The sequence below is a fragment of the Dermacentor silvarum genome, chromosome 9, assembly GCF_013339745.2.
Source record: "Dermacentor silvarum isolate Dsil-2018 chromosome 9, BIME_Dsil_1.4, whole genome shotgun sequence".
Taxonomy (NCBI): Eukaryota; Metazoa; Arthropoda; class Arachnida; order Ixodida; family Ixodidae; genus Dermacentor; species Dermacentor silvarum.
Genome location: NC_051162.1, coordinates 121191095 through 121212836, shown reverse-complemented (window position 1 = coordinate 121212836; position 21742 = coordinate 121191095). Strand labels below are relative to the sequence as shown.

The window sequence follows — 21742 nt, the reverse complement described above, 5'->3', positions numbered from 1 at the left end:
AGCAGTGTTCATTTTTTCACGATATCGTGGCTCGGCCTTTCTGTGCCGACGAGGGAGCGGCCCGCTGCGTGCTTACGCGCGTTCCGAGGGACAATAATAAAGTTTTACCATACCATACCATACCATATTGCAGTTAGTTACCTAATGAAAGCTGCTTATTCCCTATAGCCTGCCGGCTAATATCTGACCTCAGGTTAGAGGAAATATTCTTCCGTGAACTTCACTATGTTCGAACTTAACTGGCCGCTCCTTTTGTTCCCCTTGTATAGGAATAATTCGGTATTTGATTCGATAGCTAACGCCAATCCTTCCCTAATGATTTCATTGAGTTCGATCTGACAACTTCACTCAGTTCGAAACCCATCGTTACAAGCAGTCAACAGCTGGTTTTGCTGCTGTCGTTGTTGTCTAAACGTTTACGCACTCTTTAGTCCTTATAGTGGATTTCGTGGCGAAAGCGAAGAGATCAGAACAAATTGCAATTTCTTTCTTGAAAGCCGCACCCTTTCACTCTTTCGTACAAGAGAAGCAGAACCGTGCTGGGTTTTCAAAAGCAATATCATCACGATAGATCAACAGACCCTCTCACTCACACGCCGTTAAACCCGTTCTCTTCCACTCTGTCTGGCTGCCGGCATTCGCTCGCACAGAATCGTTATGTGTACGCGTAGTCGAAGTGCCAAGGTCGCTTACTACACCCCCCCCCCCCCTCCCCCCCGACCCCCATTTTCGCTCGCTGCTCAGCGCACATTCTGTTACTGCGAGCTTCCTTTCGTACTCGCGCGTTCGAGAACCTTCGCTCGGGGTTGCTACCCTCGCAATGGCGACCTTGACGTTTCCAATCGACAAAAACTGCCGAAGTTGCCCCGGCGGAAGACTTTCGCACCGGTGTGGAGCAGCTCGCCGCGGAGCAAAGGCGCCGCTCCGACTCGATGCCACTGGCGACTCTGGAGCACTCCTGAAAGCCAGTACTCGTGATTCTTCGAAGCACCGAAGACCTGGTTTGCCAGCATGCAGTGCGCGCTGGTGGTGACTGCTACGCTAATACTTCCCGTGCACCTGCTGTGCATTCGAGTGCCCCTGTTGAACGACGCAGCCGTTTTCCTCGGCTCCTGGATACTGACGCTGGTGACCAGCTACTGGCTGGCATGCTTCTTGTGGAGCAAGGCGCTGAGGAGGTCCATCAAGACGGAAGGAAAGGCGGTGTTGGTGACGGGTGAGTGGTTCTTCGTTTTAGATTTTTGGGGGTCGTTGTCGCGTAGTGCACTGGAATTCTTTTATAGCCTCGTGGAACCCAAATGTACAGTATAATGCACATTGCTTGCAATGTTCTTCAAAATTGACGTGTGAGCTGTTGCATAATATTTATCCTGGAAATGAAGTGACATTCATGCAAAACTGTGTGGAAGCGGTTTGATCATATTCGTTGCCGTCATGTTTTGAGAATATTGATACTAATTTGATCTACAGCGTTTTGTCATAGCAGATGACGTAACGCACCTCATAGAGTTTGTTTCCAATGACGCGAGATGACATCTAGAGGGAAGTTGTGAAACCACCACATAATTTATACCTTCACCTCTGCGTTTAGAGAAAGAAAAGCGGTTTTTACGGCAAGGAACACAAGTACATAGTTACTTGCTTCATGCGCACGGAATAGCTGCCTTCAGCGCCTAACCATGGTATTTAAACGTAAATGTGGTTTATCACGTCTGTATTATACCATTCGGCAATAAGAACCGTCTTTAAATGCGATCACCTCTCTGTTCCTGGTCTGAAGAGGACACCAAACAGACACTGATCAGTGCAAACCTGAGGGAGGGGTGGGGATTATGTAATGTCTAGACTTCGGTCAAGTACGCTTGTATTCTGGTGAAGATGTTTTTTAAGTGGAATCAATTCACAATCATGCTGCAGGGAAAAGGCATTACGCAGGCTTGCAAGCTGTCAACAGAACCTTTCCCAAAGCGCAGTGCAGTGCATCACTCCTTGATTTAAAATGTCATACTGCTTCGCACGATATCATCATCATCATTTTATAACCCTTAAAGGCCCCTTTTGGAGTAAAAAGATGGAGATGGAAGTGTGTTTACTTAAAGCTTCTCCGCGAGGCCACGTAGTTTATTTGCGCTGACCTGAAATTTGACGCCCGTTCATTTTCAGCTCTTACAGGCTCCACATGGTTGAGTAACATGCTCCAGTGTGACGTGTTAGTGCTCCAAAGTAGCCCTGTCACTCGCGGGCAAGCACGCTAGAACATATCGTACTACATTATCACGGCAATGCCGGCAAAGGCTGATCAACCTCTCAGTCTCGGTTACTGTGGGCTGGAAGAGAAAAAAACCTTTCTTTTACAAAACTCCCTCTCCCATGCGGATATGCGCAGAAAAGACGGCCGTAACATTCGCAGATATGCAGCGCACGCATGCAGTTTAGAGGGAAAACGATTCATTGGACGCTGTCCAAGCCCTGCTGAGGCGGCTGGTGAGAGGGCCGCATTTTTCCTCCCATGTCGCCATTGTTATCTCAAGTTACGCAACCACAGTTTGCACGCCGCTACGAGAGCAACAGTGGCGCCACGCTTTGGTGGCGGCACACACTACGAAATGATTCCCATAGTGTGGTCGACCGCGAGATGGGGCCCTCTTTCAATTTCATGGAAAAATCTCTTTAAAGCGGAAGAGAGAGAGAGAGAGAGAGAGAAGCGGAGACACGCTAAGTCTCAACATAATCTTGCAAACGTCTTCAAGTTTGGGGTATAATATTCTGCTAGATTGACCCAACACCGCATGGTTGGGCGTCAACGTTCCAGTTTCTGTAACCGTGTTCCAGGAGGGGCGCTTTGCAAAAACACTGGCATGCCAAACTTTGGGTCCACCCTGGAAAATGCCATGGCGCTTCGCATAATCACTGTGTTACCTTTATTTACACCAATCAATCAATCAATCAATCAATCAATCAATCAATCAATCAATCAATCGACTAATAAATTTATGAAACAATAGTAACTTTATAGACGCCCTTGCGAAATGATAAGCTCAAAAGTTGCTTAAAATCTGAAATTGCTTATCGAGTTATTTTATCAATTTTTTTTCATTTATTTCAGGCTTAACACTTCTGCGTAAGCAAGCACGCCACCGCTGTACGTGAGAGAGGAGCAAAGCGGCGCGCCGGTCACTCGCCTTTCCTTTTCATTGGGCAGAACAATTCGAATGCGTTATCGCGTCCATGCCGCCGGCGCTGTGCCGACCGCCCATGGACGCGATAGCATCAGCGGAAGACCAGCCAGCGCGCGCGCTCAAGGCGGCACCTTGCCGTTCGGTGTTCCCCTTTCGCGGGCAACTTTCGACGCCGAGCGCACTTAACCTTAGGGGATGACGGCGATCACGCCGCGTGGGACCGTATTCGACATCATGCACTACGACTTGCAGTGTTGCGGAAAAAAAAAAAAAAACGGCTCGAGGTCGAAATGGGTAGGAGTAAAGGACCACGCCTTACCTCTCTATCTATATATGTACATATTATTCAACCGTATGCAGAGTTGAGGCATTATCCACGAAGCTGCTGTCTTTGAGTTTTTTTTTTTTCATGCGTCTTTACTTAACTTCAAGCAAACCTCACGCCTTGTCCTTGCAAGAACGAGTTGACTCGAGATCTACGAGAGCTTCTTTTTGCGATATGGTTACCGTTAGGAGAAAGTAGTGCTACATCCGGCGCTATATCGGATGCGTACCTAAACTCACGCGAACAAATTGGCGGTGTCCCGATCTCGTGTTTTGCTAGAAAGCATTCAACCGGTTTCAGCTACTGCCATTCTTAGAGGCCGAGTGATATACGTGGGCGAAGCAGTTCAGCGGGAAGCCTGGAAGTTGAAGGAAAGTTCATAAAAAGGAAAAAAAAATGTCATCCATCATACTGTGACACGAAGCTACAAAGAAAAACAATGCGGCTTTTTAAGAAATTACTGTTCTCAGTAAATTCAATAGAATTTTTTCTTCAGTGGCCAGGATTTCTTTATGCAAAACCCGTATGTGTGTTGCTACAATAGGGTTGATGCCATTTTGCCCCTTTCACGAGTGTAACATTGGAAAATTAAACCGCAGCAAAAAAAAAAAAAAGAAAGAAAAACAGTAAAACAGTGAATGGATGGCTTCACATACGCTACACTCCAAGGGAGTAGTGGTAGTCGCGTTCGCGCGAGTAACGGCTTGTCCTATATTTACCACCATTTTCCGCATCCAATCAAGTGGATGCATGCAAGAGTAATTTAAGACAGTTTTCATTGTATACTCTCCGACGTGGCACGTTCACACTACTAGTGGTGTGCGTTTACTCCGTTTGTGTTCAAATGGAGTAAACGTGCAGCGTCGTTGGGCATGAGAACTCAGAAGAGCGGAATTTATCTATGAGACAAGAACACACTACATCAAAAAGCGTTGCCAGAACTTTGTTTATACTTAGCGCGTTGCTGACGACGCACACTTGAACTAACCAACAAAGGAAGTGTGGGACTTACACAGGAGTTCCCATGGTTTGAATTAGAGTTGAGAGATTGGCCCAGTAATATTCGGGTTACGTGATTAACGTTCTACATCGCGATTTCTCTTAAATTGCTAATTAGGCCATCATCACTATAGCCAAGTGAAGCTTAACGGAAGCCTTGGCTCTACTATTTAATGCTGAAATCCATGTCCAACACCGAAATTTTGTGACCTGAATTATGCAAAACCCGTATGTGTGTTGCTACAATAGGGTTGATGCCATTTTGCCCCTTTCACGAGTGTAACATTGGAAAATTAAACCGCAGCAAAAAAAAAAAAAAAAAAAAAAGAAAGAAAAACAGTAAAACAGTGAATGGATGGCTTCACATACGCTACACTCCAAGGGAGTAGTGGTAGTCGCGTTCGCGCGAGTAACGGCTTGTCCTATATTTACCACCATTTTCCGCATCCAATCAAGTGGATGCATGCAAGAGTAATTTAAGACAGTTTTCATTGTATACTCTCCGACGTGGCACGTTCACACTACTAGTGGTGTGCGTTTACTCCGTTTGTGTTCAAATGGAGTAAACGTGCAGCGTCGTTGGGCATGAGAACTCAGAAGAGCGGAATTTATCTATGAGACAAGAACACACTACATCAAAAAGCGTTGCCAGAACTTTGTTTATACTTAGCGCGTTGCTGACGACGCACACTTGAACTAACCAACAAAGGAAGTGTGGGACTTACACAGGAGTTCCCATGGTTTGAATTAGAGTTGAGAGATTGGCCCAGTAATATTCGGGTTACGTGATTAACGTTCTACATCGCGATTTCTCTTAAATTGCTAATTAGGCCGTCATCACTATAGCCAAGTGAAGCTTAACGGAAGCCTTGGCTCTACTATTTAATGCTGAAATCCATGTCCAACACCGAAATTTTGTGACCTGAAGGTACTAATTAGGTAATATTATTAAAACAAATGTATAAAAAGGATAAAAAAGAAAATAAATCTACTCAGCGCAGACATTGAAATTAGCGTCTAAGAGAGAGAGAGAGAGAGAGAGAAGTTTAATGCTGGGAAATGCAGAAAGTTGGCCTGAGGTAAATTCCTCTAGCCAGCTACTCGGCGTTGGGGGAAGGGGAAGAGGGAAAGAAAGAGAGAAGAAAGAGGCGCATGATGGGGTGACGATGACGAGAGAAGGAGGATGTAAAACATATGGCAAGAAATTTGGCAGGCTCAAAGCCTACAGTCCCGGCCCGTCTAAAATTCCTTTGACAAGATTTAGGAATATTCGAAGCAATTAAACCACGAATCCTCCAACTCTACCTCCGCAGCAAAAATAGAAGTTACAATTCTGGAAACATCTTCCAAGGTAACCTGATAGTGAAGCTTCCATAGAAGCCCATACATTCAAAACATGGCTGTTCATCGGCGGTTCATGGCGCTTAGCGCCATCTGTCTAACGAGGGAACACTTCCAAATCCTCGTGAAAATAATGTGACGCCATATCCGTTTAAAACAAAAGTGACGTCATTTTGTTCTCAAATGCGCGAAATTTGTTTTGGTGGCCTGTCATTAGTGCTGTATTTTCAAATGTCCCGCCATTGGACTTGTTTGGCGCTTCGAGCTTTCATTGCGGAAAGGAAATGTCGCAGAAGGTCTGTCTTACGGGCGCCGAGATAGCACCCCTGCACCGAATATACTTTTTTTTTTTTTTTTTTTGGGGGGGGGGGGGGTGACGAAAGCTTTGGTCCCATCGTCGGACGCCAAGCTCGTCGGCTACCGTAGCGGCACGAAAACAGCTAAAGCAAACAATTATCTGGAGGTCGGAACTAACTACTTTAAACTGAACGGGTTAAGAAACGATGAACCTACCCACGCCACCAAATTTAGACAAACGTCGACGAACAAAGCCCAACGCGTGAGGGAGGCGTATTGCAATAGGTGATCTTTATGACCGCGTCTTTCTGTACACTTCAAGAGCTGCATGGCATTGTAACTGATAGCGACGTCGAAATATTACAGTGGGCGCTGAAAAAAAAAAAAAAACGTATTTACTGATAATGATAAATAGAGTTGTCTTTCCTATTCTAGCCACTCGTACATAAATTTCATTAGTGATTTTATGTTCGTTAAATCAATCAAACTATATCTAGTTTTAATTAAAAGCCGCTTTTTTTTCTTTCCCAATGTTTGTTCCCTCCTCACATAGTTAAGCTTCAATCGCTGCTGCCATAACCACCCTTGCTGATGCCGGTGACAATTTGTTCTCCCGAAGCTTCGCGACCTATTTGGATCGACCTTGCAGCAGCCGCTAGAGATTAAAAAAAAAAAAGGCAGACAAAGTAAGCAAGTTATTTGCCCTTGTGAGCGTAAGTTATCCCTACTGTCCGTAGTGAATGTTACGGTATTGAGGAAGGACGTAGTTACAGCAAGGTAGAAATGATCAAGACTTATCGGCAATCTTTCCACAGGCTTTCGTGCGTCGACACTCCTACAGATCAGAGGCCAGCGTTTCGGCATAAGTAATCGAGGATGCGAATCGAAGGTGCTCGCCATCGGATAAAGGACCTTGATAAGACCTTTACAAGTCAATGTGAGAGCATAGAAACAGGTTATTTCAAGATTGCAAACAACAAATCGAAAGTCAGAGTGCAAACAAAGACCTATGCGAAGGACTATCTGCGCTGCGACTGCGCAGACAGACTGGTTAGGGCGAGCAATGCAGATTTGAAGCTAGGCTGGCCTGACTTGAAGAAAGCCGGCATTTCTAGGCACGTGATGAAACGGTGAAACTAGTTGTCATTGAAGCAGTAGCGGCCTTCGCCTGTTCGACCTCCAGATGTTATAGTGAAAGTCTTGGATAGGCGTTCATCTAAATACGCTGACAAGTTAAGCGAGGTTGAATCTTGTGCAGATAAGGATTGTACAAGAAAGAATCTAGAACGAAATCATATAAGACGATTAGCCTAACGAAACGGACATAGGTGAAAGTGAAGAAACGTAAGTTTACGGTTATAACGGTGTAACAGTTATCTCGATTCGGGTGCGCTAATATGGAATGCAGGAAGTGTGAATGGAACTGAGGAGCTCAGATTTTGCTTAAATAACCTCCGCCCAAATAGATTAGAGTGCACTGGTAAATACGTTGAGTAAACGGAAAGCGTTGTTTATATGACTAAATCTGAATGTAAGGCTCCTCTGTATTTTTTAAAAGTTCAAATGAAAAAAAAATATGCAGCAGTTTTGTGATTTGAACTTGTTGTCTCCTGATAAAAATGAAAGGAGTTACAGAAACTGCGAAACGCACGTCATCAATTTAACATTACCGCACACTGAAACGTAAACAATCAATGAATATGTGAATATATGGACGAATAAATGAACTTACCGATAACAAATTTAGGTGAATAAATAAGCGAATAATTATCGATCAGTAATTCAATGAATCCATTAGCTAAACCACTCGATTATTGAATGACTGAATGAATTAATCTCTGTTTCAGGCTGCGACACAGGCTTCGGTCACCATGCAGCCAAACGCTTCGCCGACGTCGGCTTCACCTGTGTTTGCCTGGCTGCCTGAATGCAGCCAGCGATGGCGCCAAAGATCTCGCCAAAAGGACAAACGTTCACGTCATCCAGCTGGACATCACCAAGGACGAACATGTCGAGAAGGCACTGGCGGTGGTTAAGACAAGCCTTGGATCAAATGGTGAGGTAACTTGGCAAAGTGGTCGCTACTTATCAATTAATAGTTATCAGTGTCGTAGTTATTAGCTAACAGTTACCAATGTCGCTGTAGCCAACGTTTCAACAAGAAGAATTTCCTTCCTCAGGGCAGCAACTGTTACCCTGAGGAAGACGAGGCTTCTTGTGGGAATGCTGGCTCCAGCGACAGTCTTTGTTCGACCACTGTGGACCACTCGCCAGAAGTAAGGGCCACAAACGCTTGGCCACCTGTTCTTAAGCCTTAGAATAAAGAATTTCTCGGCTGAATCGCGTAACCTTCAGTATTGCTCTGACTAATTGGAAGAGAAGCACGCTGAGAAAGCTGAAACTTGCGAAACATTTAGGCTAACGGTACCTACTCCAAGTCGATTTAAGTCACACCTGCGTCACAAGCGTTTGGTAGAGATTAACAGCATACATTTAGCAGCGGCACTGTAGAGATTAAAGAACTTCTGTTCCCATATGTCACTCTATTTGTTGTGCTACACTGAAATGATGCCAGGACCAAAGGGCATGTATTACTCTGCATGATCTTGCTTATAGCAATTGAGGTTTAGAGCTAGAAGAAGTGATAAAAAAAATAAAGCGATCAACTGTGTCGGTCTTGTGTGCTCGGGACTTATTTGAACCCATTTGTCCCATGATGGTGATGATTTATTTGCACCCCTTTGAAACGGGGCGGTGACAAATAGTCGCCTAGCCTGGTTGAGTTAATAAGGTAAGCTAAACGTGTTTTTAATTACAACGCACGTGCTACCAACGCCACCCGGCGGGTTGGGGTAGAAAGGGATTTACAAAAATGGGAAGAGCAGCGAAAAAGAAAAACAGACAGAAAAACTTGCTTATTTACTGTGTGGGATTGCTCTGTTGTTTTGTTGGTTTGTTTATTTATTTACTACGTTCCATTGCAGTGCTATGGGCAGTGCTTGCCAACGCTGGAATAGTGGCTGTCGGGCCCGTGGAATGGAATTCAATGGAGAGGATCAAGAAAATATTCGAGGTCAACGTGTTTGGTCACATGCGAGTAGCCAAGGCGTTCCTGCCTTTGTTGAAGAAGTCAAGGGGTCGTCTAATCTTTGTCACCAGCGGCCTTTGTGAGTGCAGCAGAGTCAATGTGTTATAGTAGTATATGCGGTAGATATACTATATAGTATTCTGCATACTGCAGGCACCTAGTTTTCAGAAAAATCCAATTTCTGAAAAACTAAAGTCATCAGAACCTTTACTGACAACTACTACTTTGATGTTTTTTGGCTGTTCACTGCATTCAGGCTTTCGTTTCGTTGATCACGTGTTTCTTGACAGGCTCATTTATATGTACCTTCAAGTATGTCAGGTCGGTCGTTTTGGTCAGCATTTATGTCTTCATTGCCAAGTGGGTCAACGCTTCTCTAGATGTCAGATTGATCATTTTTGTACATTATACTGTTTTATTCAATTGCTTGTTGCTATGCGGCTGTACACTTATGCAGCATTTTATCAAGGGCCTTGTCTTGCCGACGACATTGATAGTCAATTTAAGTGCATCGATGCTAAGTGTTCGGCATTGTATGTGTACTCATTCGTTTTCTCATTTTCTCATGTCATTTCTGGTTTCTCATTAACGATCAAATGCTGAGGAAAACTAGACAACAAAGTTTGCGCCACAGTTCCCTCTAGTGATTATTGTATGAAAGTCTGTGGTTTGTTTGCTACCTCGAACTGAATCAAATGTATATAGAATGACTGCACATAAAAGCTGCACCTATATATGCAGCTTGACGAGCCCGCAGCCCTTTTAAAACCAATAAGTTAACCACGTGGTACATGATGGCTCAGCTGTCTATGCAAATCTAAGTTAGACATGGCGTGCTGTGCAGGATGCCCCGAGTTTCTCGCTCACCTGAGTTTGCTCGACGGTAGTCAGTGAACATTGATAGCACGGAACGCGCGAAAGCAGCAGAGAATAAAATGTAGAGATGAAGCCTCGTATGTCAACACTAGCGCACCCTGCGCACACCTCTGCCTCGCTTCAAACACAGATGTTACGCACTGGCGCCGCTTATTGTCATCGATGCAATACGAGAATGTTGAAATAGCGTGTCTGTCTCGCTATCTATCTACACACTGGGCGTAAGCCACTGGCCACGCGTTTATGTGGTGCGACACGGGCGTGTATCCACTTTCAGACGTTATCCGTCTATCTACCGTCGAATGCGAACAGAGCAGGCGTGGCGCATTCTCACGCTAACCCTTTCCATTCTTTCGAATAAGCTAAACGATGATTTTTTCCTGTGACTGACTTGAACAGATAATACACTGGATGGAACAATTAACAAATAAAAGAAGGCAGCGATGGTTTGACGACTTGACTCCTTCTTTTCCGACGGACCATGGTGTAACGCTCAAGCAATGATACACCAAGAGTAAATGCAGATATTCTCATGAAACTGGAGGCGCGCCAATGGTTGAATTTAGGTCTTCATATCATTCATAGATTATGAAAGGGCATTTGATTCAGTAGAGATACGAGCAGTCATAGAAGCATTGCGTAATCAAAGAGCACAGGAATCGCACGTGAACATCCAGGCTGCGGCGGCCACATTTAGATGGAGGCGAAATGCAAAAACGCCCGGGTCCTTGCCTTGTAATGCACGTTAAAGAACCCCAGGTGGTCAACATTAACCTAAAGCCCTCCACTTCGGCGTGCCTCATAATCAGAACTGGTTTTGGCACGTAAAACCCCAGAAAGAAGAAGAAGACTCATACGTGAATGTCTTGGCAAATATCTACAAAGATTCCACAGCTACCCTGGCTCTTCATAAAAAAGTAGAAAGTTACCAATCAAGAAAGGGGTCAATCAAGGAGACACAATCTCTCCAATGCTATTCCTTGCATGCTTAGAAGACGTATTCAAGCTCTTAGACTGGGAAGGGCTACGAGTGAGGATCAACGGCGAATATCTCAGCAACCCTCGGTTTACAGATGACATTGTCCTATTTAGCAATAATGGGGACGAATCGATCACAACAAATAATGGAGGACCTTAACCAAGGAAGTGTGAAAGAGGGGTTGAATAGTGATATGCAGAAGACAAATATAATGTTCAATAGCCTGGAAAGAGAACAAGAATTCGGGATCGCCAGTCAGCCTCTAGAGTCTGTAAAGGAGTACGTTTATCTAGGTCATTTACTCACAGGGGACTCTGATCATGGGAAAGAAATTTATAGACAAATAAAATTGGGTTACAGTGTAAACGGAAGGCATTACCACTGTCGTTGAACCGAAAAGTGTGCAATCATTGGATTCTACCGGTTCGAACTTGGAGGCTAACAAAGAAGCTCGAGAACAAGTTAAGGATCGCACAAAGGGCGATGGAACGAAAAATGTTAGGCCTAACGTTAAGAGACAGGAAGAGAGCGGTGTGGATCAGAGAGCAAACGGAGATATTCTAATTGACATTACGAGAATAAAATGGAGCTGGGCAGGCCATATAATGCGTAGGGTGGATAACCGGTGGACCATTAGAGTTACAGAATGGATACCATGAGAAGGGAAGCGCAGTCGAGGACGGCAGAAAGCTAGGTTGGGTGATGAAGTTAGGAAATTTGCAGGCGCAAGTTGGAATCAGCTAGCGCAAGAGAGGGTTAATTGGAGATCGCAGGGAGAGGCCATCGTCTTGCAGACTACATAAATATAGGATGGTGATGATGATCATTCGCTAATTCACCTGAGCCCGCGTCAGCAGAGCTCGCGGGGATTCCGAACTTTGCTAACCTTGGGCCTTCCTGCGTAGCACTCATGCTCCTAAGCGTGCTCGCACGTCGGCACATGCCTGGGCTACAGAGGGAATATATTTCGTAGGGGAGTGTAACTCTTAAAATGTTGTTAAACATGGGGCAAACAGTTGTTCCAGTTGAAATAATAGTCAGTAAACCATTTATTCTCATAGTCAAGGTGTTTTCTCGTCACATCGCAGGCCGAGCAACCATACCAGGGATGACTGTGTATTGTATGAGTAAGCACGCCGTGCTGTCGCTAGTGGACGGCCTCCGAAGGGAATGTGAGGACGAAGGTGTGGATGTTGCAGCCGTAGAACCCACAGCGTACAGGTGAGTCCATGATTAGAGCACTTGTTCACTCGTTTGTTGGGGGCGCACACAATATAGCGGAGCATTCGCCCATGTTGTGCACCATGATAACATAAGTTGATTTCAGCGATGCAAAGACCTCACTGTCTACTATTTGTATCGCAGGGTTTTAAGAATCACTGAGTAAGATAAACAGGAGAGCCCACTTATTCGATAACAGTGCTCCCTTTTAGATGCAGCGAGGGACCAGTTTTGACACTTGTTATACTGCTGGCGACACTAGGCGTTGTTCCGTGCCTACCGCTACATTTGGTGCGTTTCTTTCGCTGTCGCCAACCGTATAGTCGCCGCTTCCGCCCCGTATGTCGTCTGCTTCAGCTGCCGCTACAAACGCTTGCGATTTATGCCGTTTGTCGCCATATCAGTGCGCATAAATCTTTTTCGTATGCTTCAGCTCACGCGCTACAGGTGCTTACGTGTTGACGTTCGCTTGCAATGATCACGCTTAAGGAAAGTTCTCGCTCGACAACTGCTAAATGAATCTGAATGCATTTGCGCCGCAGTGTGGTTTCCTTTCAATCCGCGCAAGCTATTCATGTGAAGCTCTCGCTATATATATCCCAAGCCTTCCAGCTATAAGTAGCAAACGAAGCGTCGGGGGCACCTAGGTTCCTGCTAGATTTTGTGCATGCATATTATGGCACAATGATTATTTGCAAAGAAAAAAAGTACGAATGCATGGTTAACGTCTCAGGGAACAGCATTTGAAAGCAAAAAAGAAATGGGGCTGCAAAAGTGCTGTGACCTGAAACCAAGCCTTCATCCGCATTCCGTTTTGCAGTAAGGTTGTTAGAAACAGAAGCAGGCCCTTAGGAATACTCTTGCTCCACTCACTCGACAACTTCCTCGATCGTAGGTGACCCACCGAGAAAGTTTTCGTTTACTTTGGCATAACCGCACCGTCATCCAACAGTGAAACAGTTATTGAGTTCGCTAATCTCCCATCGAACGAGCTTAAGAACTTAAAACCGTTATAGGCGCGACGAAAAATCACATTTGATTTGGTTGAACAAATCGCAGGAAAACCAGCGTGTGCCTGTTGAAGACTGAAACCATGTCAAAGAATAAAGCCTACCGCGACAACTGCGTAGCATGAGAGCCGCGTGAGACAAGTCGGTATAAACCGAAAGCAATTGATTTAAGTTTGCAACACTTGTGAATTAACTGAGCAAAGCAGAGCGCGTTTTTCCAATCAGGCCGAAATGCAACTTCGTTGCCTTGTCCTGTGCAATTCGCCAACCCTTCGGCTGCGTAATAGCCACTTTTCAAGCTGGCTGCTTATATTAAATCACTACGGCACGTGGCGCAATGTATTTGTGCTAGCATTCGGAAGAAGAAGAGGAGGCCTGATATAGAAGGGTAAGCACGACGACGTTTGGCGCGCACTGAGGGCGAATGGGTTGGCTGCATCAGTTAAAAAATGCAATTTTGAGGGCCAGAGATGGATTTCCTGTGTATTTTACTCCGTGTTAAGAATAGACGTCTCGCAATATGCAATTCGTTTGCCTTGGTATCGGGCAGGCTACTTCTTTGTTGTTTAGCTGTTTCGAAATCAAGATGCTACGAGTGATGGTTTGATGCAGAGGAGTAAAGCAGCGAGAAGAATTACTCTCCGGTTTATCAACCACCGAAAGACATCGAATGATCGCTTCAGAGATCCGGAGTGTATTGTTGAACTGTTTGCGGCAAATGAGAACGAAAACCGTGTAATAATTGCGTATTTAATAGTGAGCTCATGATTGTTTCTTATTTACAGTCGTGAAAAGTCAATTTATGTATGAGAAATTGACGCAGAAATGGCCCGTGACATATGATCGGGCTAAAATTTCCGGCAGAACCTATCTACGATGATTGTCAGCATAATGCAAGGGCTGCCGGGCCCATTAGCGCAGCATGCATACTTTGTTCAACTTCCATCACCACCGATTGAGCGGAGCTTGACGGTGCGCCCGTTTGGCTTTGTCGCTTTTGCGGGAAAATGCACTGCGCATCTCTGCAGACCTTCGAAGCCTCCACGCGCAAGCAGCGCATGTGCATCAATATCACGACAGGGATGGGGCTCTTTGGATTTACTGTCGCATGTATTCTACGCACCTGCTCAACAGTTGGCGTGCAACAGTTCGCGTGGCGCCGATTTGGCTGACGTAGGCGACCGGCAATAATGGCTAAAAAATTTTGCATGGTGCCGAGGATAGGTACTGGCTTACCACGCGGCCAGCCTGCGTTCGATTTCTTACAGGAGCTAGATTTTCTTCATTCTCTTTACGCGGTCATCATATCGAGGTCACATAGATAGGCCAAAGTGGGACAGGGTAGACAAATCAATGTCGTGCTTAAAGGAATGCTAGATGCAGATCGCTCAACTAGAAGCAACACTTTGTCGTTGGGTAGAGTTGGTGATACGTTCAAATCAAGGCACAGTGGGTGCAATAGCATGCACAGTGCTCAGCAATTCAAACAGAATACCAGGAGTGCATGGCTGCCAGCGCTTCTTGCGGCACATGTGGGTGCTGGAGACATCGAGCTGAGGCATTGCGGTATAATGTGGGAGCGGGAGCCTTTGTGAGGCATTGTGATTGCATTTGGCCCCGAGCGGTCACCCAGCGCTCACCGGTGGCGCAAAAATTACCCAGTTGAATTATCCAGTTTGAATCGTTGAGTGCCTGCACACTCACATGTCAAGGTCCTCGTGCCTGTTCGTGTTTGTACTTGTATCTTTCAGTGTATTCTCGCTCGCGCAGCACATTGCGTTCCAGTTTTCTTTATGTGTGCGAGTACGTTGTAGGGCCTATTCTGCTACGTTGGTAAGCAGAAAAGGATACGGTTAACTGAGCTGTATGTAAAAAGTAGCAGAACCTATATATGTTGAGTTGAAAAAAAGAAAAATACGAGCAGGTGTTAAGTGAGTGGTAAAGAAAAATTTACGCATTGGTAAAAAAAAACTATGTGTAACAGACAATAGGTAGATCAGTTCAGAAGAAGGCGAAGTGCCGCCAGGCGGCGAAGATGTAACAAACCACTCTGAAATGGCTGGTAGAGTCACCTATCTTAATGACTTTTTTCTCGCCGGATGAAAGACCCCCTGCAAAGCTGTGACAGCTAGGCTTATTTAGTATTTTTGTAATCTTGTACTGGAGCTCTCTAATGATATGCGCGTGTTATTGTGCCTTGTCACAGGACAAACATGCTCGAGAACATCGCCTGCCCGAAGTACGTCGAGGCGGACCTGCAGCTCCTTTCAGACGAGGCCCGGAGTCTCATTCCGGAGGACAGCGTGGGCCGTTGGTCAAAGTTCCTGGGCGGCATGTTCGACATACTCACGCGCGATAATCCCATGGAAGTTGTGGACCAGATGACTTTTGCGGTCATGGACAGTAGGCCCCGGCCTTGCTATCGGGCCATGACTCTGCCCGACAAGTTCTACCTGCTCTTCGCCAAGCTGTTCCCAGAAGAAGTCTTGGACGTCTTCTTCACAGTGTTTCGGGCAGTTGTCCAGTTCATGAAGTAGAACAGTGCAGTGACCAGTAGACCATCCGTGCCGTTTTGCGATAGTCGTAAGTGGTGGTATCCCTTAAGACTTACAGATTGATGAAAATATGCCTGCCACCCACCGTGGTGGGGAAGTGGCTGTGCCGTTCCGCTCCTGACCACGAGGTCACGGGCTCAATACGTGGCTGCGGCTGCAGCATTCCGTTGAGGGCGGCATGCACAAGCGCTCGCGTGCTTATTTTAGGCGCATGTAAATCCGGTCGGCCGAATGTTTATGACCTGAATTTGACAAGACTTTGGTTAGATAGAACAGTTACGCTACGTTAGTTAGACTGCATGGCGTGGCGGACATAACTTCCGTGGAAATCTCAATGTTCGCTTGGCTAATTTGCAAAGTTTCCCTTATCAATTTCTTTATTAGTACTTTGGAGCACATGTGGCGCGCATTAAGGAGGAACAACACCAGTGCCCAATGCTCATTGACTTAGTAGGCGTACCATGTAACTAGCATCACTTGGGATTCATTGGACCCCAACCTGAGTGATGAGATACATGGGCGTTCTACTTATTTTCTCAGATAGCTTACTTTACGCAATGTGGACAAACTTATGTGGAATGCAAGCGTACCTAATTGGCAGGATTCAGGGGAAACACATTGACGCGTGTACTTGTTTCTTTCTCGGGTGTCCGCTTTTCACTGGCTAACAAATGTTCAATGTTACTGCTCAGCACAGGACGGGCCTGCATGTATCCGTAAAGCGTTTTGTCATTCACAGTTTTGCTACTGTGTTCTTGACCGTCACTACCACGTGACAATATTACCCGACTGGTGGTGCCTAGGCTCAATATTGTTAGCAGTACTAATCAGACGTGCGCTCAATACCGACATATTTAAATAACTCAACTGCAACATGCGCCCTAATGTAAAAAGCAAATAGAAAGCAGGGAACTTCAGGTAATGTATAGCGAATCAGTTATGGTGCTGTATCCTGGAATGTGTGCCTAGTGGCAGGAATAACTCATTTTTAGTTATTTGCAGTGCCTTAGGGAACCAATAAAAAGTGAGCAGGAGAGGCAGAACGCGGGTACTCCATCGATTTTACTTTGAAAAATTACAGATCCTGAGGCGTAAGATGGTACGCTCAGACGGCGTGCTTATCGCTATCGACCAAATGTTCGTAGAATGACAGATAAAATTTACCTTTGTGGTTTCTGTGGAAGTATAACAGGGAAACGCTGCATAGTAATACAAGATGCGCATTGCATAAAAAAAAAAAAGTTGATGGCTGTGCATGTAGCACCTCTATTTCTCCGTAAAATAAAAAAAAAGGTGATTTTCCCTGTCAACGACCCTATGAACGACATACACGTGATGAGTATAGTGACCGACCACAGCCTCTTATATACCTTTTGCACTGACATTCGCTTTTGATCGGCTATTTTAGCAAGTAAGATCGGTGAAATACTAGTGTTTCTCGGTTCCTGTGGTCCCTTTTTATTTCCTGAAAGCGCGGAATAGCTTCCATAAGGCCAAGTTTCCATATTTCTGTATTTACTCAAAATATGCTGCGGAAATCATGATCACTGTAATCTGCTTGCGTGTAGTGGAATGCTTTAAAATTCAAGCTCCCGTTAAGATACCTCGGGCTGCTTGCACGAGGCGTTTTATCAGTAGGTAAATTTACCAGCGACACTAAGTGACAGTAAGCTGCCCTGTAGTAATTGCGACAAAACTATGCGACAACACGACGTTGTGGAGTACCAAAAGTTCGACACTTGCGTGAAGCTTCTTAGGTTTGGCACTCAGCAACACGCTGTCACGCCACGAACTGTGACACACTTGTAGGTTTGCGATCATGGGGAAGAATTGGCTTACAATTCGTGCAAGCTGTCACGCGCACGAGGCTCCATTGCACGTGAAAGAAAAAAAAAATACTAGAAAAGGTGAAATTTTTAAGTGGGTGTGCAATTCTGTCTAATGTATTCCTCCTCATACTTGGACTGAGTGTAGATAAGCGTGCCAAACTGGTTTACGTTAATCATGTCCTTTGCTTCCCTCGAGATTAAATAACTTATTTAGGTTGCCATGAGAAAGTGCGCAACACGGCGATAATACCGAGCCAATGTTGTTCATGATGCATTTTGATGCAGTTCATTTATTGTTATCTGAGTGCGCTCTTGAATTCTGAGAAGCATAGCATAGATTGTGAGCAAACTGTCAAAGTGCTTCGGGACAGCGTAGTCGCTGTCCGCTAGACTGTGCAGTTATATTAACTTTGATTCAGATGGACAGAGCTGACCGCGTTATTGCTATTTGCAGCATCAACATGCTTCAACTGTATAATTTGATGCCGTCGAATTTGAAATTGAGCACCAAATTTTATTGCGATAGCAATTATATGGACACTTCCACCGGATTTCTGCCGTCGGCGTCGCCGTCGTCGTCGCCGTGAGGTTCCGTATAGATAAAATCTTCGCCGCGCGCCGTATGCCCGAGCGGAAGGGTGCGGGGACGCACGCTGTCACGGAGAGCGAACGCACTCAATCTCCCACACGCAAGCAAGGAAGCGGGAAGCGAGCGCCGGAAGGAGCGGGGGGGGGGGGGGGGGGGCGCACTTCTACTTTGCCAACAACCCCGCTCGTCACTCGCCCCGCACCGTCTCTTATCTCCACACGGCTCTGGCCTTTATGCGCCGTGCATTCGCCGCTCAGTTTCATTTGAAGCTATAGACCGCACGTACCTTCGCCCGCTGCGGCGTATGCTTGCTGCCAGCGTTTTGACAGTCGTTGGCTGCAGTCATTCAGTGTGATCTATTCGTGTTTGTTTGTGCGCGCTCACACCACGCTTGTTCATTCAGTTCGTAATAGTCGGGCCACATTTTCCAACGCACGCTACACATGCAATGCTGCCCGGATCGGCAGTGCGGCGCTACAGGTGTGTCCCTTCGCACGCGCTGCCCACGGGCAGCGCTTCTCATCAACACCACCGTTTCACACGCGCCTTCTCGTGGTCATCGAGTCTCTCTTCATGTTGGTCTACTTACGCCGCAGCACACCTGCTTACTTAATCAGCTCATGTTTACTACAATTCATATTGCTACCAAAGCCGCTCACCTTACTTCGTATGACATTGCTGTGTTGCTATCGCATTCATTGCTTCGCCCTTAGGGCGAAACTGTGACGTTTTTTAATAATCTGTTGTCTTGAGACACCAAAGTAGAACGTTCGGCTAGTTAGTGTTCAATCACCAAAGTTTTGCAGCATATGAGCACTTTGAGCATCTATTACTGTTGTCCGTGTTTCGACAACAGCTGCGAAACTGTGGTCCTGAGAAGGTTTGTTCTTTCTTTGGACGTTTCACGATATGCTACTTCAGTACATCTTGATTTTAACATTGGGAAAAGCGTTGACGTTTCGTTTTCTTCTATGCAGGTGTTTTAAGGCATAAAATCTACCGAGAAGACAGCTCTATGTGGAGCCAGTGACAGCTTTGCAGCAAAGCGATGTGGAGTCAAGGATATTCACCTTTCGGCTGTTAAGCTATATCAGGCTGACGAGTCTCACTGCCGATTTAGCTGGCAGAAGTAATAACAATGGTAGTGCATCTAAATTTTTTTGAAAAAGCACGCGATGCTATCTTCTAGCTGTGCGTGGTAACTTGTGAAGCTGTGGTCGATCCCTAAATTAAAAGAAAGGCATTAATTTCGCCAAGTGCATAAAATGTAGTTGTGCATATGGAACTGAAAGTGATAGTCTGAAAGAATGACAGTTTAATTTACGAAGGTTTGTAAATAATATGTTCTCTATATATACACATAGGAGATAAATTTAATAGAAATTGTTTTCTACTTTCTTGAAACTAACAAATAGAAGTCCAAAACTAGTAGTAGCAACTTTTGGAACAGTGTTTGTTGCTTGCGAGATAAATATTGTACAACATTTTCTTGCGTTTCTCTAACTAACAATTTTGTTACTGATCGCATTTGTACAAAGCCACATCCTGTCATAATAAAAGAAGCGCAATAATTTATTATTATTGAAGCATGACACGTTATTTCAGGTTTCGTTTCTTTTCACTACTTTCCGAAGCGTTGGAATTCCTTGCGTTTGCACGTTGTGATATTGATACAATGATATAATATGATAGAACAGGATACAATAAGAACTATCAATGGAAATTGTAAGTTTTACTCTGAAAATGACACGATTCAAAGCTTGCCTGCAAGCTTGCTTTGGGAAGAACATCATCACACCAGGCCGGTTATTTTTTCCTATACGGCAATATTATCAGCGTTTCTAGTTGTTTTGGGATGTTAACTTGTCATGACACAGTAGGAGGATTGTAAAGCTTCTCGATATGTTAGCGTGTCATGACCCACATTCTTCAGTTGGACTGTAAAGCGCTGTCTTCTTGATGTCCCATCCGAGTTGTGAGATTATGACAAGCACTTAAAAATTTTATTCTTATGTATTTTCGGGTTTGCAAGCCTAACCAAGACATTGATTCGGGCTAGTTGGTCTGTCATAGTGGGAACCTCAATAGCGCTAATAAGACAGGGACAGACATAGAAACGACAACACAAGGCGCTAACTTCCAACTGTTTATTTCGGAAGTGCATGTCTTTTTAGGGACTTTTTACGCATGCCCACAAACATGTGACATCATGTAAATTCAGGCACGCATACTTGACCTGTACGCGTGCCATGTTTACATATGATGTAAAAATTATTAAAATAATATTATTGTGAACGTCCAAATTAGTTGCTCTTTTGTGAAGCATGTGTTTCGCTGACTAAGACCAGAGTGCCATCGCGTCCACTAGTAACTGTTGTCGGCGTCCTTGCAAACTTTTAAGAAGTGACTACGCAGGTCAAAAAATTATGTTTTAAATATGTATACTCGCTTTCCCGTGAAATCACTGAATGATTAGACATTTCAAGTGCTAGACTTTAGATCTATAGCGCTAGAAATTAGAAGGTACTTAAAAAACAGTCGACCGTCCCTTTAGCTCTCCAGTGTACATCTTCTTCATAGGCCCAGTGTTGCTCTCTGGTACCTCAAGCCCAATGGATCACCAATCAATCAATCAATCAATCAATCAATCAATCAATCAATCAAGCAATCAGTCAATCAATCAATCAATCAATCAATCAATCAATCAATCAATCAATCAATCAATCAATATTATTCAATCAATCAATCAATATTAATCGATCAACTTTTGCCTCCACTCGCACTCTCTGCCTAACGGCCCGGTTAACTTTTTGTCATAGGTATGCGTTGTTTTTTAGGACTTGGTAAGCAAGTTTTAGTGAACTGAGGACAAAGAAGACGAAGTTGATGCGAAGGAATGCCATAATTTATTAGGTCATTCTTAATTTAGAAAATCCTATTTAAGCTTTCTTTTCTGCATACCTACTGCCACCTGATTCATGGTCAATCCACCTAGTCGATAGAGCCATACTCATAGGAACTAAACTGAAGTCCCCTGGCCCACATGTTCGTTGAACAACAACAACAACAACAACAACAACAACAACAACAACAACAACAACAACAACAACAACAACAACAACAACAACAACAACAACAACAACAACAACAACAACAACAACAACAAGCATTATCCCCTCTTGGATACGAGTCATTTCGGCCGAGGAGGACTAAAACAACGTCAAGGACATAGATACGAGGCTTGCGGAAGGGACCACTGACTGCACGCTGGGGAGCAGTGTCATCGTTGCTTGCAATATTGTTGCTTAGAAAGTTGCCTCAATCTTGTTAAGCTGCACTTAGCTTTCTTTCGTTGCTACGCAGTGTGTATGTCATGGATGTGCTATGTGTATATTTTCAAGAGCCTCTAAACCACCTACGATAATAAAAAATTAACAGTCATACGCGTGAAAAA

General features: G+C 44.8%; 1 protein-coding gene across 1 annotated transcript; it reads left to right on the top strand.

The window, feature by feature from the left end:
- Positions 1–980: 980 nt before the first annotated feature.
- On the top strand, positions 981–19980 carry LOC119464197 (retinol dehydrogenase 16). Its single transcript, XM_037725061.2, has 6 exons — positions 981–1216; positions 7989–8197; positions 9126–9308; positions 12173–12305; positions 15522–15898; positions 19266–19980. Exons 1-5 carry the CDS (start codon positions 1149–1151, stop codon positions 15850–15852), a joined length of 924 nt encoding a protein of 307 aa, XP_037580989.1. The 5' UTR covers positions 981–1148; the 3' UTR covers positions 15853–15898; positions 19266–19980.
- Positions 19981–21742: the final 1762 nt, after the last annotated feature.